The sequence below is a fragment of the Melanotaenia boesemani genome, chromosome 10, assembly GCF_017639745.1.
Source record: "Melanotaenia boesemani isolate fMelBoe1 chromosome 10, fMelBoe1.pri, whole genome shotgun sequence".
Lineage (NCBI taxonomy): Eukaryota > Metazoa > Chordata > Actinopteri > Atheriniformes > Melanotaeniidae > Melanotaenia > Melanotaenia boesemani.
The window spans coordinates 16126751-16147649 of NC_055691.1; the positions used below are offsets into that span (position 1 = coordinate 16126751).

The following is a 20899-nucleotide window of genomic DNA, read 5'->3' on the forward strand; positions in this document are numbered from 1 at the left end:
TTTTTTTTTTTTTTTTACTGCTTCTGGTTTACATGCACGAGTGGGCACTTGTTTATTTATTTATTTTTTTTTATTGTTTTAGCTGCTGTAATCCTAGATTAATCGTAAAACCAAAGGAAAAAGAAGCTGGATAAAATCTGATCCTTATCAAACCCTCTGAACCTGAACGCACCTCTGAAGGGGTATTATTGTGGTATTTATAAAAGATGGACACCGACCGTGCATTTCCACTATGAGCGTGCCTGTGTGCAGAAATGTGTGTGTGTTTTTGTGTGTGTCAGAATGTGTGTCCCCCCACCCTCTCCTCACCATCCTCTCTCCTCCGGAGCACGGAAGCGCACAAAGACGCGACTCCAGCGCGCTGCAGCAGCATCGCGTCCGTGTGCGTTTCCTCTCCCTCCACTACTGCTTCGCGCTTCCAGAAGACAAAAACGGCTCGTTGACGCTTCGCTGCAAGGCTCTTCCGTTCCTTCCTCTGTTTCTCTCCCTGCCCCTCTCATGCCTCCGCCGAGGTGCTGGATAAGGGACGATTTGTGATCGACCAAACAGCCGCTCGATGAATATGGCGTGTATCGGGGACGCAGACCCCTTCACTGCTGCGATACCTGCCACCAAAGTTGAACTCACGGTTTCTTGCAGGTGAGTGAATGCTGCTGCTGCAGAAGCAGAGGTGCAGAGGCATGTTTGGATGTGTGAAACTGTCCTGTGGTGTCGCAGGTTTGGAGTGCGGGCGGTAAGCTGTCGGTCACTGGAGCTGACCGGTAGAGTAAACACAACAGAAACTCCCCTTTCTTTTAAGGCAAATAGCACTTTTCTGTCACGGAATGCAGCCTAAAATGCACCAGTTTAAGAAACAATTTCTTTTTATATGACATTATAATGATATTGCAACCTGCACAAGGAGACAAAAGGAAATCCAGTTGCATTTTGTGTGTCTGGTGGCACATGGAGGTCAGTGACATGTTTTTACTCTGCTGTAAGCTCTGATATAGCTATCTAATGCGGAGTTATGGGAATTTATTTTACTCAGATTAGCTCTTCCCGATCATAATGCCACTATCTCTTATTTCTATTTGCTTCATGTTAGGCTGGATGAAGGATGCACAAGCGTTTGGTTGGATGTTGGAGCATTATCCAACCTGATTTAAAAAAGATCCACAATCAGTTTGCAGCTTCTGAAGTGTGTAGATCTGCTGTTTTCTTAAGTTTTGCATTGCTGAAAATATATTGGTATGTTCTATATGGAATGATAAGGAATTATATATATATATATATATATAAAAACAAAAAACAAATGCATATCTTTGCAGCATCATTCAAGATCTGCAAAGATTCTTTGTGGGGTACTGATGCACAATCAACTTTGAGAACAGCAACGTTCTTTCAGTTAAATGTCAGCAAGTGTTTAGCTATTAAGAAAGTATTTATTATATTTCTCACACAAAGTGTTTGTGTTCGATCCTATAAATTTGAAGTTGAATCGCTCATTCCCCCCTCCTTAAACATTCCTCCTAAAGATGTTTAACGATCCAAAGTTGCAATAAAGATCCGTAGTGTCTGATTGACATCACACATCACACAAAGTGGAACCTCATAGATGTGCTACAGGAACTTTACATCAAGCAGATAGTATGAAAAAAACAAAAACCCCAACCTGTCTGTTTATTACATTTTACAAAGACAATTTGTTTAGAAAATAAAATTCTGACAGAAACAAATGAGTGGGTGCAGCCTCACACAGACACCCTTAATAAAAGCATCTGCATCCATTATGTTTCTGTTCTCGTTTAATGAGGTTTTTCCTGAAAATGTCAGCTCTCTGCACAGAAATCAATATTGTGTTTTGATATCTTGATAGTGCAAAAATCTGTGCAGTGATTGGGAGTTTCTACACATGTGAAACACAAAGGAAACAATCAGCTGTTGTGTGTCAAAGCACTGAAAGCAAGATTCATCCCCAGAAAATCATCCACATTATAACCAAGTACAATCAAATGATATTATAAATTAGGCACAGTCACCTATCACCAGGTTTGGTTTTGTCACAGTTCCTTAGGGATAGGTTTGGTCTTATTTCTATCATTTTTTAATAAAAAAATTGTCTTTGTAAAACTGATTTGAGACGTTTGCTAAACAAAAAAAACAAAGGCTTTATGTTAATAAATGCCCAGTAAGGGCTCCACCGTTAGGCAGAAGTCAGGCCAGTGATGGCCTCAAAGATTTGGGTATTTTTAATTTTTTTTTAAATCTCAAAATGAAAAAGCTAAGTTTTGTTTTTCTTTTATTCATTCTTTGATGGCATGGCAAGAAAGAAAAAGCTCATCCACTCTGAGTTGTGACTCATCTTGGTTTTCTAACAAATGCTGTTTTTATTCATGCAAACATAATGTATAAGCTCAGGCTTTTCCATATTCCTGACAGTTAATAGGGGCATGTAGTCATAGAAAATGGGCAGAATGGAAAGTGGACAAAGTGCAGCGGCATTTCTTTAATGGGTGTAAAAGCATTTTCGAGTCACAGGACCTTTAAGTAATGCATTGTTTCTGTCATGAGGAAATGGGAATTACTCCTTTTTCACAGCTTATAGAAGCCTGCGATTGGTAAAATAACAAATGTCTCTTTTGGCAAAATAGATAATAATAAAATCTAAATAGGTGGTATGGTTTGCAGTCTTAATGAAAAAGGAGATTGAATATTAGATTGCAATAACTTTGGCTAAGGGCTCTAATAATCTTAAACATTTTAAGTTTGTATCCTGGCAGATTGGAGCAGGATATGTGCAGAGCCATTTTCATAAGTCCAATTTCTTTATCAAAAAGTGGCTCAGGTGTTGCTGCCAGGTTTGTAGAACCATGATATTGTTCCATGTATGACATTTTGAAGTTACATGTCTGATTTTCAGTGTTGTGAGCGGCACAAGTAAAATTCAATTAACCTGATATCAGAGCGGTGGCAGAAATCTCAGGGACAGAGCACCTCTGGGAGTCACACTATGCATTGCTGCCTTATTGTTTTTCAATTGATCCTGGCTACTTTGTTAAATGAGGAGTCCCAGAGTGGAAAACAACGACATGAATCCAGAGAGTGGGTTTTTTTTAAACCCAGAATGAGTCAGAAAGAGAATCTCAAAGCGGGACTCCACTGCTTTTTTTCAACCTACAATACAAATAGTCATAGCGGGTCCTTTAAGAACAGAGAAATAGCTCTGTGGCAACCGTCTCTGGAATGGATCTGAACTCAAGCAATTCACATGTGATGTTACATAAAAATAAAAAAATTACATAGTCCCTTAGTTTTCATCTTCATATCTCTTCATAGTCTCCTTAAGGAGAAAAAAATGGATTCAATAAGGATTTTAAACTTTTATATTCACACCAGAATAGTCCGAGGGGTTTGGTTTAATTGGACTGGGAAATTTTAAAACATATTTTGCACCTTCTGATGGTTTGATTAGCTTTATCACTTCACTTTACTCAAGCAGACCAAACCGCCTGGACAATGTCACACAGTTACAACTTCTCATTTGGGGCAATTATTTATACGACCAATGAAAAAGAAAAAAAAGTAGAAGAAAGAAAAAACCTGACAATTGACCAGGAAATCCTTCCCATTCACCGGCTCGTTCACCGCAAGTAAACAGTGAAGGAACACCAAGCTTATGTAGTCTTGGAGTGTCTGTTCAGATCTAATGCGCTAATGAGCATACACACCAATAAGCCAAATGAGCTGTACCATCCATGGAAAGGGTCCAGTAGACCAAACAGCAGCAGTGTGAATATGCCTTTAAGCTTGTTCTGTACTCTGTAAGAACAGTGTATTGTCCTTATGTTTAATGTCACATGCAATGTATAGGTTTTTGTACTTGCTCATCACTTCGACCAGCTGTTCCTCAAAACTATCGGTTCAACATTGTTGATTCTTTTGCGTCAGCGTAAGAGTAGAAACAACAACTTTCTGCTTCTTGCATTAACCACGAACACTCCAAATTTCACCACTCACACAATAGTTTGCAATACAAGAAAATAGTTATGCCCATATGATGTGTCGAGAACAGGCTGCAGAAATCCCAAGCCATGGCTGTAAGATCAAAATAACGTCATTTTCTTTTTGCCGCCTCAAGAACAAGAACAGAGTTTTCTGTTACGAGCTTTAGTCAGTGGAAACAACTTTTTAGTGGCTTTGCATCTATAACCCTGTTCACACCAATGAGTCTAGGTCAGTATGCATTTTCCTTTGCGTTTCCACTGACAAAAATTGGAAAGGGTGCCAAAATATCCAGCCCACCCTGCCTTACTTCTTTGGGACCCTACTACTGGGGTACCAGACTTATCAATTTAATACTAAAGGGTGGAGTTTGACACACTGGAGTCTGTTGATTGGTCGAAAGAATTGTCATTTCCTGTGCAACTTGGCGATAAGAACAAAGCGTTAACAGCGCCATGTTTCAATATATGTTTGATTTTTGTTGTTTAAAGCCACATACAAAGAAGAAAGAACACAAACTGATGGATTCTCCTCCTTCTTTTATAATGTAAGAAAAGTGTTTTGCCCTTATGATGTCACTATTACACCACTGATGCTTCTATGGCTATCCAGCTTATATGCCGCCTACTGGGAAAAGGTTGTGAAAACACGACAGAGATCAGGATTAATCGAACCAAACTGTACCGTACTGTTCCATCCCAAGCCTGACTCCTTGGTTAAAATGGGAATTTTGTTCGTGCTTAAAGAATATTGTTTACAAGCTTGTGATTTTTAAAAACTGCAGGTGTGCTACCCCTGGAAAATAATGATGGAATAACCAATCAGTATTGGTGTTCATTTAGCTTTTTATTTATTAAAAAAACATAAGAAAAGCATGGATACAACTCAAAACTGTTTTATTTAATAGCTGAATATTCTGAATCTGTAAAACATAAACAATAATTATTGTCAATTTTTTTTTGCTTAAAGCAGTGAAATAAAAATAAAGGGAACCAATTAATCATAATCAAATTAAAACAGAAGTACTTTGTTGCTTCTTTTCTGGCTTTTATAGCAGCTTGAATTCTTTTAAGCAAGGACTTCATTAATAAAAATGGTCTTCATCAGTCAGTCTCCCACTTTCTCATAAAGCATTTAACAGATTAGCTTTGCAGGACGGGGCCTTCTTATGGGCCATTTATTCAAATTTCCTCCATAAATCTTTAGTCAGATTGAAATCTAATCTTTCTGGTGCTCCTGGTGCAGTCAAATCCTGGTGCTTTACCTGACATTATCCCATCATCATGTATTGTTGTTAGCTTATTTTGTTCTATATATGTGTAATTGACCTTGCACCAAACAAAAGATTTATTATTCATCAGTGAATATGTGTTTTATCCAATCTTCTATGTGCAGTTATGTCGTAGGGGAAGTCTGGGCAGGGAAGCCCATACTTCCCTTTCCACACCAGTTTCTTGACGCTTGTCTTGGGGGGGGGTCTCGAGGTGTTATCAGGTTAGCCAAGAGATGTAGTCCCTCCAGCATGTCCTTGGTCTTCCCTGGGGTCTCTTCCCCATGCAATCCTGGGCACATCTCACTAGGCAGGGAGGCATCCAGAGGACATCCTAACCAGATGCTGAGTCATCTCTTCTGACGCCTTTTCAAAACAACGGAGCAGGGCAATGACCAAGCTTCTTACCCTATCTCTAAAGGAGAGCCAGACACCCTGCAGAAGAAGCCACTTGTATTTGCAATCTTGTTCTTTCGGTCACTACTCAAAACTGGTGACTACAGGTGAGGATAGGAACAAAGAATGACTGGTAAATGGAGACCTTTGCCTCTGGACTCAGCTCCTTCACCACGAGAGACAGATACAGAGCTCACATCACTGCAGATGTCAGCACAATATGCCTGTCGATTTCCTGCTCCATTCTTCCACCCCTTTCTGGTTGCGGACCATGTAGATGCTGAGCTTCCTCCCAGCTGCTGCACACTCATTTGCATATGTAGCTTTGTGCAAGTATTTGTTTTAGTGATTCCATAGTGTATTTCCTCTTACAATTGAGTGATTAAATATTTTTTCCTTTACTAGATCTAAAAAAAAAGCTAAATTTCCAACTATTGTGCTAAAATGTTAGATTTCTATTAGGGATGCACGATATATTGGGATTAATATCGATATCAGCCAATGTTAGTAATTTTTTAACATATCGGTATCAGTTCAATGAGCAAAACTAGGTTGATATTAACAGCTGATATTTATTTTCCTTTAATTGCTGTTTGTGTACGTGTGTTGGGAGGAGGAGGGGGTTTGGCCATGCAGCCATGTTTGGACATGTGACAGCGATGCAGCACTACATTGTGGGATGTAAGTGAAGCTAGAAGCAATATCAGCTGTGCGGAAATTTTTCATAGTGTGAAAAGAAGATACTCGAAAAGCAGTATGCAATATTTGCAAAGTCGAAGTGATGCGAGGAGGATGCTGTGTCAAATCATTCAACATCACAAATATGAAAAAATACCTTCCAGAAGCTAACAAACAATGGCGGGAAGCTAATGCCCCTAATGTTTGCATCATTTTCACTTTGTACAGAATTAGCTAATCTTAAACCTTTTGAAACAAAATATATATATCGAAATCTATAAATATTGGTTATCGGCCATAACAACAATATTAATATCGGTATCGGCCAAAATTTTTCATCATTTTCCCAATGTCCATCCAGCTGAAGCACATATTTAAATGCTGATGCTCTCATGTATACATCCCTAAGACAAAGAGAGACCAACATACTATTTGACAGCCACATCTATTGCATAAGTTTAATCTTTTTAAAAGAGAAAACAACACCATTATTGCATTTTTCGCCTCTCGAGTAACAGTTGCACCAAAACGATATCTCCCAGCACTCAACTTGTGGGCGGTGTGATTTTCCCACTTTGGTTTTTCTGTAAACCACTGAAGCATTCAGTCTGGATAGAGCCCATCCTCAAGTGAAAACTCTCCCTCGCTCAATAACTCCAAACCATCTCAGGATTCGTGTGCAGTCAAGCAGCAGAACTGACAGACTGATTAACTCAAATCCAATATGGTGTGTTAGTGAGAAGAAAATCCCCCAATCTGCTGCAAATAGCCGTACAGCTGATGAGGGCCTTTCACTCCTGATCACAAGCCCTTGATGACATGCAAACATGAAGCTTCTTGCTCTCTGTTTGGATCATAAACAGTGTGCATAGCGGGCATTTAGACCAGTACAAAAAAAAACAAACAAAATAAAGAAACCAAGCAGACAGGCGGTCCTTCGGGGAATACTTGTGCAGAAAGATGTAGGCACTCATGCCGGCGTGACTGTCTACTGATCTAAGTGGTCCACAGCGGAGAGATAGTCATGACCTTTGGACACAAAAAGTAGAAAGTGTATTCCACATGAGAATTGACATGTCCTGATGTGGCTGCATTGAAGCCGGACACTGACCTGCTGAGAGGTCGGTCGATGTGTCAGAGCCAATGTTGCATTTTCCACGAGGAAGGGGGAAAAAGAAAAGGAAAAACACTTAAAAGAGCTCAGAAGGAATCCACAGTGTGCAGGTATCTTATGTTTTAGATCTGCAAACAAACAGAATGACTGAGATGATAAGAACAGGTTTGACAGGCTGCCACGAAGCCTTATTTCCACTGCAGTTTTGTTCAGTTAAGTGTTTGTCACTACTGATTTTTGCAATGTCAAAAATGTCAATCACAGCTGAAGCTTTGCCACATTACAGTCCAAAAAGAAATAGTTCAACAGTTAAGAAAAGTTGAAAAAAAAGATATTCTCATTGTAACAAAATGAAAGAAAATGCATTTTGATGAGTTGTCAAATCTGATAGACAGAAATGACTGTTGCAGCTTTTACAATCCTGAAGATGCTCAAATTGCTCTTTGTTCTCTGAATTAAGGCTCAGCTGAACCTTTACTTCATTAATGCAGATTTTTTGTCTCTCAGAGATTTTTCTCCATAGTGACATGACAGCATCACACAATTGCTACAGAACTGTCGGCTGCACATACATGATGAGAATCTCCCGTTCCAGCATGTCCCAAAGCTGCTCTATTGGATTGAGATCTGGTGACAGTGGAGGCTATTAGAGTACAGTGTTAAAGAAAACTGTTTATACAGTTTGTATTTACACTAGAAGAAGGCTGAGGGAGAAAGAGTTATTCTAAGATGAAGTTTAAACATTCCTTCTGGTGCACTTCGGTTATGTAATTATCAGTTTTTCTGCTCAGCTATTCTCTACTTTTGCTTAATTCCATATTATTACCAATCAAATCAGTTGATCTTTAGAACATCTGTTAGTAGAACTCAAATCACAAATACAAATGAATCCTGACCGAATTAACTTCTTGTCACCCTAATGCACTTTGTGATTTTTCTCTTTGAAACTCTAATAATTTGGGTGCAACAGAGAATAAAACCAATATATCAAGTTGGCCTGGTGTGTCTCAACCACTGGAGTCCCTGTAAGCGACATGCAAAGCAGCTGCCCTTATGAGTTTTTCGAAGCAGTCATTTAGTCTAATTAAGGCACCAGCCGCCACTGTAGCTTCACCTGGTTACCTTGGGGAGCTGACATGCTTCCATTACATTACTAACCAACTCGCCCTCTGCCCCCCTCTGTTCCTCTGCTTTCATCTTTTGTGTAGCCACTTTCCCACATCTCTGTGATTGCAGCAGACAGATTTGAAAACATCACATTGATTAGTGTCCAGTGTTTGATGCCTTTCTGCTGAGAACAATGTAGGATTTTAATGCAGATTTATGCAGAGCTGTAAGCTACTACACTCTACTTTTAGAATTTTAAAGCAGTGCAACACATGTTATAACATACATTGGTGTTGTACATTATTTCAAATTCAAATGTTTATGTACTAAAGGACATATGAGGGAGTGTGAGGGAGTGCTATATTTTTCATTTAAAGCACACATACAGCAGTTTGGATTTGTAGTTGAATGTCCTAATGTTACACTTGAACAGCAGGGAGTGAAATCACACCGGCTTAGAGTGTGATTAGAGTTGATGTTTTTTAAATGCTTTCTGTTGTTTCTGGGTTATTGTGATGGCCGTAAGGCCCCTATATGATCTATGCTAAAGACACAGAACACTCCATCCGTCTTCTCGTTCCTTTATGTGTGTGATTTTGTCTGTATTTAGGGCCCTTGCAACAGAGCAGTACCACCAGAAACTGTGGGGGAATTGTTGAGCAGTATAGCTGATGTGCAACCAGAGTAACCAAAAATAATAATTAAACTAAAAATTGTTGATATCTATAGTAGTTTGATTGTAATATTTTGTTAATTGAGGCCCTGATTCCTGCAGTGCAACCAGAAATGGCTCCAACAAAACCACTGATTTAATAACACAGATGCAGCCATCTTTCAAAATCATTACTGAAAGAATCTACCAAGAGCAGCACAAACAAGCAGATCTGCTCATAATCAGATGTCTGGCTCTAAGAAACAAATAACAACAAAAAAGAAAAGAAAAAAAAAACAAAACATTGCTTCGAATGAAATTGAGATTGAGACTGAATAACAAAACAAAAAAAAACATATTGAGCCTACTCGCCACTCCTCAGGTTCTGTAAAATCTTGTTTTGTTTGGCCTTGTTGCTTCCTCTAAAGCACTTTGCCATATAAAGAAATGGTCTAAGATATACTCTACAGAATTTAGAATAAGCTGTCTTTTAACAGCAGTAGAATATCTTCAGCAGTTTCTGACAGTATTTTATAAGTATAAAAATAGGACTTGCCTCAGGCCATTCAGCTAATTAATTTACCCATGAAATGCTGTTAAATGCTATAATTGTTCTCTCTGATTTTACTTGCATTAAACCATCCTAGGAAGGGAGGAATTGCTGATGCGGCAGATTTTTGTTATCAAGGTCCTTTCAGTATTGGACACACATAACTTTCACCTAAAGGCTTATAAAATATGACTAAATCTTTCATAGTTTTGTCTCAAAGATTTAGCCTTAATTTACCATACTGACTTCGTTTTATCTGACTGAAAGGTGAATTCGTCTATTATTGTGTATTCACAGTTGTGGCTACCTAGGTGTTGCATTCCTATCGATGCACAACCACAGCTGTTAAATATCCATGATGGCTGCAAAACCATCTGACCTGCAACAGAAAGCAATTAAACCGTTCAGATTGCAGTCAAAACTCAGATGTATAAAGAGCTTTTGTCATACTGCACATTTTCACTGACTGTAACTTCTCACATGGACTTTTTGAAACAGCCAACAAGCTGTGGACAAAATGAGAAGACATTAAAGGAGATTTCCCCTGATTTTACTAAGTGACTGATAAAACGAATAAACAAGCCTGATTCTCTTCGAAAGTCATGTTTATTTATAACTGTGGTCCACACCAGCATATAAAACATTTAATGTTAAACCTTTAAGTTATTGTAGTTTCTTGTTTAGTACAATTTATACCTTCGTGGATGTATTTGTGCATTGTTCTCAGCTCCTATAGAGGTTTCTGCAGCACAGGTGGCTGCATTTTCAGAAGTGTGGCCGCAGCCCTCATTTTCAACATCACTTTCAACACCAACTTTTGCCAGCTAATTTCACATTGCAAGCATTGCAGAAGGGTAAGGATTAGGGTAAAAGTGCAGGACGGGGTTGTCATTCACTCACAGTACGTAGCGTACTCTTAGTTGAGCTAATTTGTACTCCTATGAAGTATGGAGGACCAGGAGGGTCTTTGAAATAGCCATACAGCATTTTAAAGATGAGTAGCTGTGATTTGATTTCTTTTTGTCTGAATCAATTGTTAAATTTAAAATTATATTTAGTAATCTATATTTTTATTTCACAATTAATTAGTCATCATCATAATGCTTTTCTGCTATTTCGCAGACCCTCCTGGTCGTCCATAATGAAGTAGCTATTGTGAAAATTTTGCACCTTGATATAATGTTCCTGAAACTGCAGCCTCCTGTCCTGCAGAAATCCCCTACTCCCAAAAAGCCATGGACAAGATGGAAAAGAAATACAATTTCATAAAACAGAGCCCTGTAGAATCTCAGACTGCCTGCTGGCTTACGTGCGGTTACAAATTGCGAATGACCACCTAGTTTAATCAGAAACTTTCTGACTTTAAGCGACTAGAAGGCAAGGGCAGTGTCTTGGGAAGGTGCCACATGGGCTCTTGAGGAATCAAGTGAGCAAAGCTGACACATACTCTTCCAGGATTAACACTTTCGATCCAGCAAAAATGCATTTCTTCACATCCATCTCAAAATAAGAGTGAAACGTCATTGTAAAATGTAATAATAATCATTGGTTGCAACCATTTTTCTGCATTATTGCAGACCCTTTTTGCTGAGTAGGCATCTGATTTTCATTTGTATCTGTTGTGATTTCTGTAAAGTGATATGAAATTATCTGGAAAAATGAACAGAAATCAGTGTCAGAAATTCGGAAACATCTGTAATTAACAAAGGGCCACTTTATTCAGCTATGTATGCTGCTTTCTGCATGTTGCAGGGGAAATTAACCATGTTTACTAAAGGTACATTTAACTCCTGAATACTTAAAATGATTTTGACACTTACTTTTTACTTGATTTTTATTAGCTCATTAGACAATTTACCATAAAGTCTAAGAACCTCTTTAATATGCTTAACTTAAAATGAACCATTTCTAACTGTCAGCTGATGATAATGATGATGATGATGATGAATAATTCTTTACTTCCTCTGACCTCTCAGTCACTGTGTGGTTCTCCAGCAGGAATAATTTCCTTCTGCTGGTGTTCATTATGTACTTGTAAGGAGAAAACATTGTCCTGTGAACCTGCATATAATAGAGAATTTTAAGACATAATTATAAAACAAAACAGCTAAAAAATTAAATGTTATTTTCAGCTGTTAAATTTACCATATAAAAGACAAAGAAGAGGTGATATCTTCAAGCAAGGGGTCTCATTCCTTTGGTGATGAAATGCTGTCCTTTTATGTTTGGCTGCAACCATCTGAAGGCAAACATATAAGGTTCCTTTTTATTTTTATTTTTTTCGAAACACATGATGCATCATGCTCTCACAGATGGAAGTCCCCCCTCCCATCCTCACAGAAGTATTTAAAGCTCCAGCTGCCATTTTTAGGAAGCTGTGATGTAACTGGTGGGACTTCAAATGTAATTCTGGTGTCGAGGGGGGACCGCTATCGTAAATGTTTGATGAAGTATGAGGCACTCTGCTCGCATCACCCAGACGCTTCTGAGGCTGCCTGTGGAGGAAAGGGCTTTTTAAAGAGTCCCTCGCCTCTGTCAGGGCCAGGTGGAAGCCCCCGGGCACACATGAATCATAGGGAGGTTACCATATCCATAGAAATGTGCGCGCCGCCTGCAGACACGCACACAAACACGTTGCAAGCTGCCTTTTATACACAACTCAGACTTTTTTTCCCCCTTGCTTTCGTCTCAGCATCCTGTTCTCCGCCTCCACTCACTCTCTTCTGGGAGCCAACCAGATCCAGTTTTTCTCTTTAATGGACATTTATCTCATTTGGCAGGTGAAGTCTCCCTATTCTCGCTGCTACATAATCTTTCAGAATCTCTGCCAGTCACAAAACATAGCCTCGATAGGACTTCAGTCAATTTCAACGATTATTGTCATTTATCTAAGGTCTCAAAGCTGGAGAAGGGCTTGTGGGCGTTTCCCTGATAGGGAAGCAGCAGAGCGTGGCATTTCACCATCTGGGCCACACTGGGATCAGCACAACATGAGTGCCTGATCTAGATACATCACTCGCCATCAACGGCTTCAGACTGCTCGCTGCTTGTCATACAGGACAGGATGGGCGACAGAGTGCTCACCCTGCAGCTAGCATGATAGCAGGAGCCTCTCTCCACTCCCCCTCTTTGTCTTCTTGTGTCTCTTGGCAGTGTGCAATATGGACAAAGTCATGCTGTTGTGATTATTGCATCTTAAAGTGATACCCCTTTAAAGAATAAAAATGTAACCCACAAGCTTTAGAAGCCGCTATGAGATGTAGGTTGTTTCTCTGCAGACATGAACTAAAATGGACCCAAGCAGTTATGCTTCAGTTTGTGGAAGTTGCATTGGATTTTAAGATAAAGCCGACATGATGACATCGAGCCACCCTGACAATGCTTGGTATACTTTAAAAAAAAAAACCCTGGTCCGCTTCAATGGATAGTATGGTTCCTTTGCAGTGTGAGTGCTCTTCAAACTCTGGTGTGGACTAAAGAAGCAAATTCTGGCCTGCTTAAAAAGCTGTCTCCGGTTAACTTCTAGGAGAACCTGGTGTGGTTTGCTAACAGTGTCAAAGCAAATGGGCTATCCAATGAACCAAAGAGAAGAGGTAAGGTAGAAATTTTGTACTGTTCTCTGCCTCTCTTGCTACTCATATTGGACAGATTCTTGTGAAAACCGTATTACGTTTTAACCCCATAAAACAGAAACCCCAAGGCTGCATAAATTCATTGTTGCTCAGTTGTTTACTTGTGGTGAACGGGCCAGCTGTAGTGGAAGGATATCCATTTTCGGTCGTTGTCAATCAGTAAGCTGGGTTTTCCTTTTCATCTGGCTTTTTTTCTACCTAAGCAGTGGTCGTTTCTGGAATATTGCCCCTAGTGAACAGTTGTTGGAACTGCACAGTGTTGTCCAGGCAGTTTGAGCCGCTTGAGTAAAGTGCAGTATGAAAGTAAATCAAAGAAGGGTGCAAAATTTTTATTATCATTTCAAGAAATGTTTGTATTCACACAAAACCACTGAAAATACTATGGTACATATCCTAGACCTGTAAGTGGCACCTTAACACTGCCACAGAAATGCATGAAAAACAGAGAGCAAGGCCTGGAGCATGTGCAGAAACACATGCAATGTAAACAAACATCTTAAAGAAGATGATGGTGGAGAATCAAGTTAAAAAGAAATGTGTGGATGTTGGATTTTTGACAGGTTTCATGAAGGTAAAAATGTGCCAAAATGAACAAACTTGTGGATTTGATGTGAAAACTTGTAGAATACAATGTGAGAAGTTGTGCATCAAAAATCTGAAATTGTATGTCAAAATTTTCTGCTGTAAAAAACTCACACACATGTGAACTGAATTTGAAGTTACAGAGAAAAAATAGTCCATCTGACAAATTATCTTCAATAGTTTACTTATAATTAAATTTTTTTTCAAGTGTTCATTTTGCTTTACAACCTCAACTTAGCGATTACAACTTCCTGAATCTGCTGCTGCAAGTCACAAATGTGCTCTCGCGAGTCACAGCGTGATAAAACTGTGGCCTGACTTTTGGCTCATTTCTTGCGAGATATTTGTGCCAAAACTAACTTGTGTCTGAAGATGTGAGAGCAGAGGAGGGGGGTGGGGTGGGGTGTGGGGTTCGGGGCTTAACCAATCAGAGTGAATGGTTGTGAGCCCAACGTGGGTCATCAATAGTTGAGCCAATCAGAGTGAACGCGGGTCATCAATAGTTGAGCCAATCAGAGTGAATGGTCGTGAGAGAGTTTCTCTTGTCGGACCTCTAGGCAGCTATCGCTATTGCGCACCAACCTGGGGAAGGTTACTTCATTAACCATCGTGTTGACTACCCCATTGTGTGTTTTAGGAGTAAACGAACATATGCTCTAACAAAATGTATAAAGAATTACATTAAGATCAAGTGAATTTGCTCTTTGGTGTGTATGAAAGGTGACTGCTGGCTAGCTGAACAAATCTAAACAGTTCTAACTTATAAATGACCAAAAACTCGCCCTGCATGGTACCCAAACTGATTTAATAGACCACGTTCAAAATGGCACTCAGTTCCGTTAAGGCGGGAGGGAGGTTACAACATTTCACATGAACCTTTTAAATTATGTTTACCCGTTCCCAGAGGTGGTGCTAAGCGGCTTTTCTATTGTTTATGTCAGTGCGTCTGCTAAAGTGGTCGTGGCAAGTGAGCTTGTTAGATGAACACAAGTGAACATTAATGCATCCATAAGTAGATCTTTTTTTTTAGACAGTTTTTGAAAATATGAACAGTGAAACAACTGCAGCCTGCTGTGATTACTTTATACTGGTGAAAAAGACCACAACAGGCACTCCAAAACAATAAGAATAATCATATGGAATGATATCTTTTGTGCAAATTCAAGTGTTACAGCAATACAACATTTACATGGTATACTAGTCAAATTATGACTAAACGCAAATGGTACAGAATGTAGATTTTATACATGGGTACCATGCAGGGCGAGTTTTTGGTCATTTATAAGTTAGAACTGTTCAGATTTGTTCAGCTAGCCAGCAGTCACCTTTCATACACACCAAAGAGCGTATTCACTTGATCTTAATGTAATTCTTTATACATTTTGTTAGAGCATATGTTGGTTTACTCCGAAAACACACAATGGAGTAGTCAAAACGATGGTTAATGAAGTAACCTTCCCCAGGTTGGTGCGCAATAGCGATAGCTGCCAAGAGGTCCGACAAGAGAAACTCTGGAGACGTTGGTCTCACGACCATTCACTCTGATTGGCTCAACTATTGATGACCCGCGTTCACTCTGATTGGCTCAACTATTGATGACCCACGTTGGGCTCACAACCATTCACTCTGATTGGTTAAGCCCCGAACCCCACACCCCACCCCACCCCCCCTCCTCTGCTCTCACATCTTCAGACACAAGTTAGTTTTGGCACAAATATCTCGCAAGAAATGAGCCAAAAGTCAGGCCACAGTTTTATCACGCTGTGACTCGCGAGAGCACATTTGTGACTTGCAGCAGCAGATTCAGGAAGTTGTAATCGCTAAGTTGAGGTTGTAAAGCAAAATGAACACTTGAAAAAAAATTTAATTATAAGTAAACTATTGAAGATAATTTGTCAGATGGACTATTTTTTCAGATTTTTGATGCGCAACTTCTCACATTGTATTCTACAGGTTTTCACATCAAATCTACAAGTTTTTGGCACATTTTTACCTTCATATATAGTGTCATCAGTTCAGGAAAAATGTGTATAAGTTGTAAACCACAGAAATGAAATGTGGTGTTTTCAGATTTATTCACTTTGAGACTAGTTTAAAAATAATTAGAGTTTTCGGGCTCCCAAAATACAGTTTCTTGTGGAAAACATCAGCAGATACTAAATTTGGCTTCGTTTGGACATGACACAAAATTCTCCTAATTTTTCCCCTGAGTTGGCAATAAGCATCACTGGGTGCTTTAAGGGAAATCTTTTAAATGTCAGGGGAAACATTCAGTTTAACTCCAACTGGTTTAAAAATTTGTAACCAAATGAGTCATTTTCACATCTAAAAGGGTCTGCTTTGTGTAAATATCATCTGCTAAGATTAGCCAAAATCTACTAGGACCTCTGTCTGGACAACCTCTTTTTAACTGTGACTTAGCAAAGAGATTAGCTGTAATCCACACTTTATTTATCATTAGACTAATAGGCTCGGCCCTCAGCTACAGATTATGTAATAGGACTCAGTTTTGAGATGGGGCTACTAATTATGGGATTGCAGTCAGTTGAAGTGAACTGGATTAGAAATGGATTTGACTGTATCTTTAAAAGTGATTGAGATGGCTTTGTATTTGATTGGTGCTCTATAAATAATGCCTGATCTAATTGATTTGAACATGATAGATGTGATGCTAGTCTGGTATTGGGCTTTTTAATTTTCAGCCTTAAATAAGAAACATAAGACCTCCTCCTGTTGCTTTCAGGAAGACACAACAACAACAACTTACCTGTTATCTTTACAGGTCCAAACTGGTCTATGGATGAATACACAGAAACCCTGCATTTTCCTCAATAGCTGGCGATGTCCTAAAGTCAGAGATTGTAAGGTTTTCATTTCATCCTGTCAAGATTATGCGGGACCCATGCTTACTACAAAACCACATTTTGAATTATACTTAGAGGTGATTATGGCCAGTCAAGGAGCACTCAAGGCTGGCACTTCAGCATCATTGGCATCATCTTCCTGCCTCAGAGGTTTGTTCAAGCTGCGAAGCCCCCTTCTGGTTATGTAACTTGCCAGGTTTTCCTTCCTAGAGCCTTAGTTCTTCCACAATTTCCATTTTGTCAGCTCTCAGGCAAACTGGGCCTCATTTTTATGCACATATTTAATTCTTCCAGAGCTGTTCAATCATGGAGAACCTCACTAGTGCTGGGCATCTGCTCTGTTATGGGACTCATCTGTGCATTTATCCATCCCCATGCAAAGAGCCATGACTGGAGTGTCATGTAATTTTGATGGCAGCCTCTGCTGTTGCTTCTGGCACCGGGGGAGTGCAGAGAACTAAAAAAAAAAATAGGTCCTTGGTTCTAGTGCTTTATCTGTATGCTTGAAATATACATAAGCTCCACTTTAAGTTTGATATTGTAGTCTGCTTTATGTTGCTGCCTGGATGATTGGAAGAAATGGCTTTTGTTAATGAAGTCAGGAGAGGATTATGTGTAAGCAAGTTGTCAAGGCGGGTGGGGAAGCTAATTAGAGGAGTTTTAATGATCTAATAACTTACTAGATGCTCTTTCATTGTTAAGGTAGGAGAGCTGTGTAATTAATTTAAGTCAATGTGGCTCTTTGTTGTCTTGTTTTTCAGAAACCTGCTGGATAGAGACACATTCTCCAAGTCTGATCCAAGTAAGTTCATCTCTTTTCTTTTTCTTTCACACACACACAACATGTCCATACAACAGCTCACAGCAGGCCTCACGCACAAAGCTACCCACATACTTAAGTACATGTGTAGAGTCCAACATTAAATCCTGCAGACAAACATCCACAACATGCTGACAGATTTTAACTGAACAAACAGGCTTGGATTTACAACTCACACACACACATACACACTGTGCCTTTCCTGGTGAATCAGTAGTCATTTGCATATGTCAAGGGTCGTATTCGTCACTGTTCTCTTCTCCTAATGTGAGTGAGGGGAGCCAGATCATCTCCACACATGTACCAGCCAGGCTCGAAATACATTTTTGAGTAATATAGCACTGTTGCACTTGGCAAAAAAATTACTTGCAGCCAAAATGATTTAGGTGCGCAACTCAAATTTGTGAATTAACCTTCAACTTAATCTTATAAAATCTAAAAAACCATGTATAAAAATAGCTTTTCAGTTTAGTTTTCTTAAGTCTGGTTTCGTTTTTTAAAAAAAGTCTACAACATGTTATTGTAAAGCATTTTTAACTTTTTAATATTTTTGTGTACAGCAAAGCCGGCCCAAGACATATCTTAACTGGCACCACTTATGCCCCCCTTCCCCCCATGCCACCAGGGAATCCCCAAGTTTGGGCAATTTAGGTTATTTTTAAGTCAGGCCTTTCAAAATCGATTTGTTGATTAGTCGTGACTTCATCATGATGCCATCAATAATGAAATAAAAAAAAGAAAGAAAAGAAAACATTGCTATATTTCTAACATAGAGTGGGCTCTGATATTGTTTATTGTTCAGCAGGTAGATGAGAAAGGGGGTCAGGGAGATTGAACCTGCATTTATATGAAGGCTGTTATGCTACGTGAGTTAAATACCGCACCCACAGGAAAGTTCAGCAACAACAAAATCAGTTATTTTCCTTGTCTTTCCGTCTGGTCTTTTCTCTCCTGAAGACACATTTCTGTTGTTTTATTAACCATGTTGCTTTGGTTTGGTGCCTCCACTATCGATGAAAACTCCAACAGAAACAGCCGGTAAACCTTCTGCCTCCAAACCGAGGTCGGGAGGCGGAGGAGAGGTGATTCCTCCTGGGTGAAGCTGCAGCTAGTTTCAGGGTTAGCTCCAAGCGACAACCTCACCCATCATCCGCTAGGGGCTGGCTCCAAAACAGAGTCAATCCCCATAGACTTACATGTTAAAAAGACCAACTTCACAGCAGAAATAAACACATTTAAAGCCTGGTACAAAAAACATTTTAGGACTAATAGGTCAAGTTCAAGTTCCTTTAAGACAACTGTGAGGGGGTTGAATTTTTTTCTAACTCATCTGTTTAATCTTGAAATTTGGCATAATTAGGGGCATGTCCTTTTGATTGACAGGTATCCAATATCTGTGGCAAGAAGGGAGAGTGCCGGCTAACAGCGAACTTCAGCCTGCCTACCTCCGTTAGCTGGTTAGCTACCAATAGCTCTAGGTTAGCTCGATTAGCTCTTAGCTACAGGCAGCTTGGAGTTTGATAGGTGTCAATCATCCACCCCCACCTTCACAGTCTCTTCTCAGCTCCACCTCTTTGCCCAATTTTGGATTTTCCAGGAATCACAACACACGTGAAGCAGTCAAGATGGTGATGGTGGGAACGGCCCAATGAGCTTCAATTCAGCTCTTCAAAAACCTACGGGTGGTGTGACAGAGGCTCCGTCCATCTTTTATATACAATATATGTTTCGCTCCCTTAACTTTACCCAGCAGTGGTGAAGCAGATAGGGGACTCTGCTGGAACTAGAGGAGCTGTGTGGTGTTTATTGCTAAAGCTTGTAACAAAACTTTCACCACTAAACAGGCAGTTTCTCAGAGCGACTTTATCTGCTCTGACATTCCCCCCTTCCCTCCCTTCCCCTCCTTACCGCTCTGAACTGCGCTGTGCATCTCTGCTCCTCTCCAGCTCTTCTTAGTACTGGGACATAATTGCTGGTAGCAACTCATCCATGTAGGTATCATGGCTGCCATGCGTTCCTAGAACTTGTTTTGGCATGTAGGCCACTTGCGTTGACAAGTGGGAATGCATGCTCGAGTTGCAATATTGACTGACCACTAGAGGCGCTCATGCAAACAAGAGAATGGAGATAGAACTCTTCCAAACAAAACGTCAACTTTAAAAAAATAAATAATAATAATAAAAAAAACATAGACTTTGTTCACAGTTTCGACTAATCGATTAGTCGACTAGTCGCGCCCATCCCTAATATTTATATACTGCATTCATATTTCATTTCATTTCAAAGGTTATTTCCAACATGTTCTTTCATTTACAATATTTACATTTTCCCATTTCATGTCTGAAAAGAAGTAGGCAGAAGTATAAGCTTATAACGCCCTACACCATTTCTGCAATATACTAACACTCCAACTCTATTTCACAACTCAAATTTCATACTTCACAATAAAAAATATACACACTCAATTTCCTTCCTCCTCCCAAAAAGACAAAACACCACAATATTTCTGGCTTCAAACACTGTCACACCATCATCACCGTCCTTTGTTAAACTAGTGTTCTTCAAGCTTCAACTTATATTTATTTCATATTTGCATTTTGTACCTTCTCTTAAACTGGTTTATGTTTTTACTTTCCTTTCATTGATCTGTTCTGTTGTTCCATAATTTTACCCTTGACACTGAAACACCCATACTTCTTAACGTTGTTCTGACATGCTGCATTTTTAAATTATGCTTTCCTCTTAATCAGTGATAAATTCTGTCTGTATACTGTGTGTGTGTATATACACATATATATATCACTGAATAATTTAATCAAAAATGGTAATACATACAAACCCTCAATCATGGTTGCAAGCCAAATAATATCGGTTTAATCAATTCCTTTTGCAAATTACTGCCTCTGTAAAAAGTAATGGGAACGTTTTAAAAAGTCAAGGAAAAATCAGCTTTGGTTATACAGCTTTTCATTATGGAAGACTATGTTAATGTTTTGCACTAATTAAACTCAATAACTTGTTAACTCTAAAAATCTTTTTTCTGCTGACGTTCTCTCTTACTTTTGAATATAAGTGTATGCCACACTCCTATATCACTCTAAACAGTAAAAAGTTTAAATCAATACTAGACTATTTTTTTAAATTTGGTACCCCCGTACGGTTAAAAACCACATCAACGTGATGGAAGTGAACTACAAATAATGCAAATTAATTGTGTGTGTGTTGTGTGACGGTGGATGTTTAAATAAAA

The 20899-nt window shown here is 39.2% G+C and overlaps 1 protein-coding gene across 1 annotated transcript in view; it reads left to right on the plus strand.

The window, feature by feature from the left end:
* The first annotated feature begins 343 nt into the window (after window positions 1-343).
* LOC121647077 (copine-8-like) overlaps window positions 344-20899 on the plus strand; it is an 88772-nt gene continuing 68216 nt past the window's right edge. Inside the window, exons 1-2 of the mRNA XM_041996234.1 lie at window positions 344-639; window positions 17591-17631. Of these exons, the coding sequence (XP_041852168.1) occupies window positions 557-639; window positions 17591-17631 (124 nt within the window). The 5' untranslated portion in view covers window positions 344-556. The remainder of the gene's footprint in view (window positions 640-17590; window positions 17632-20899) is intronic.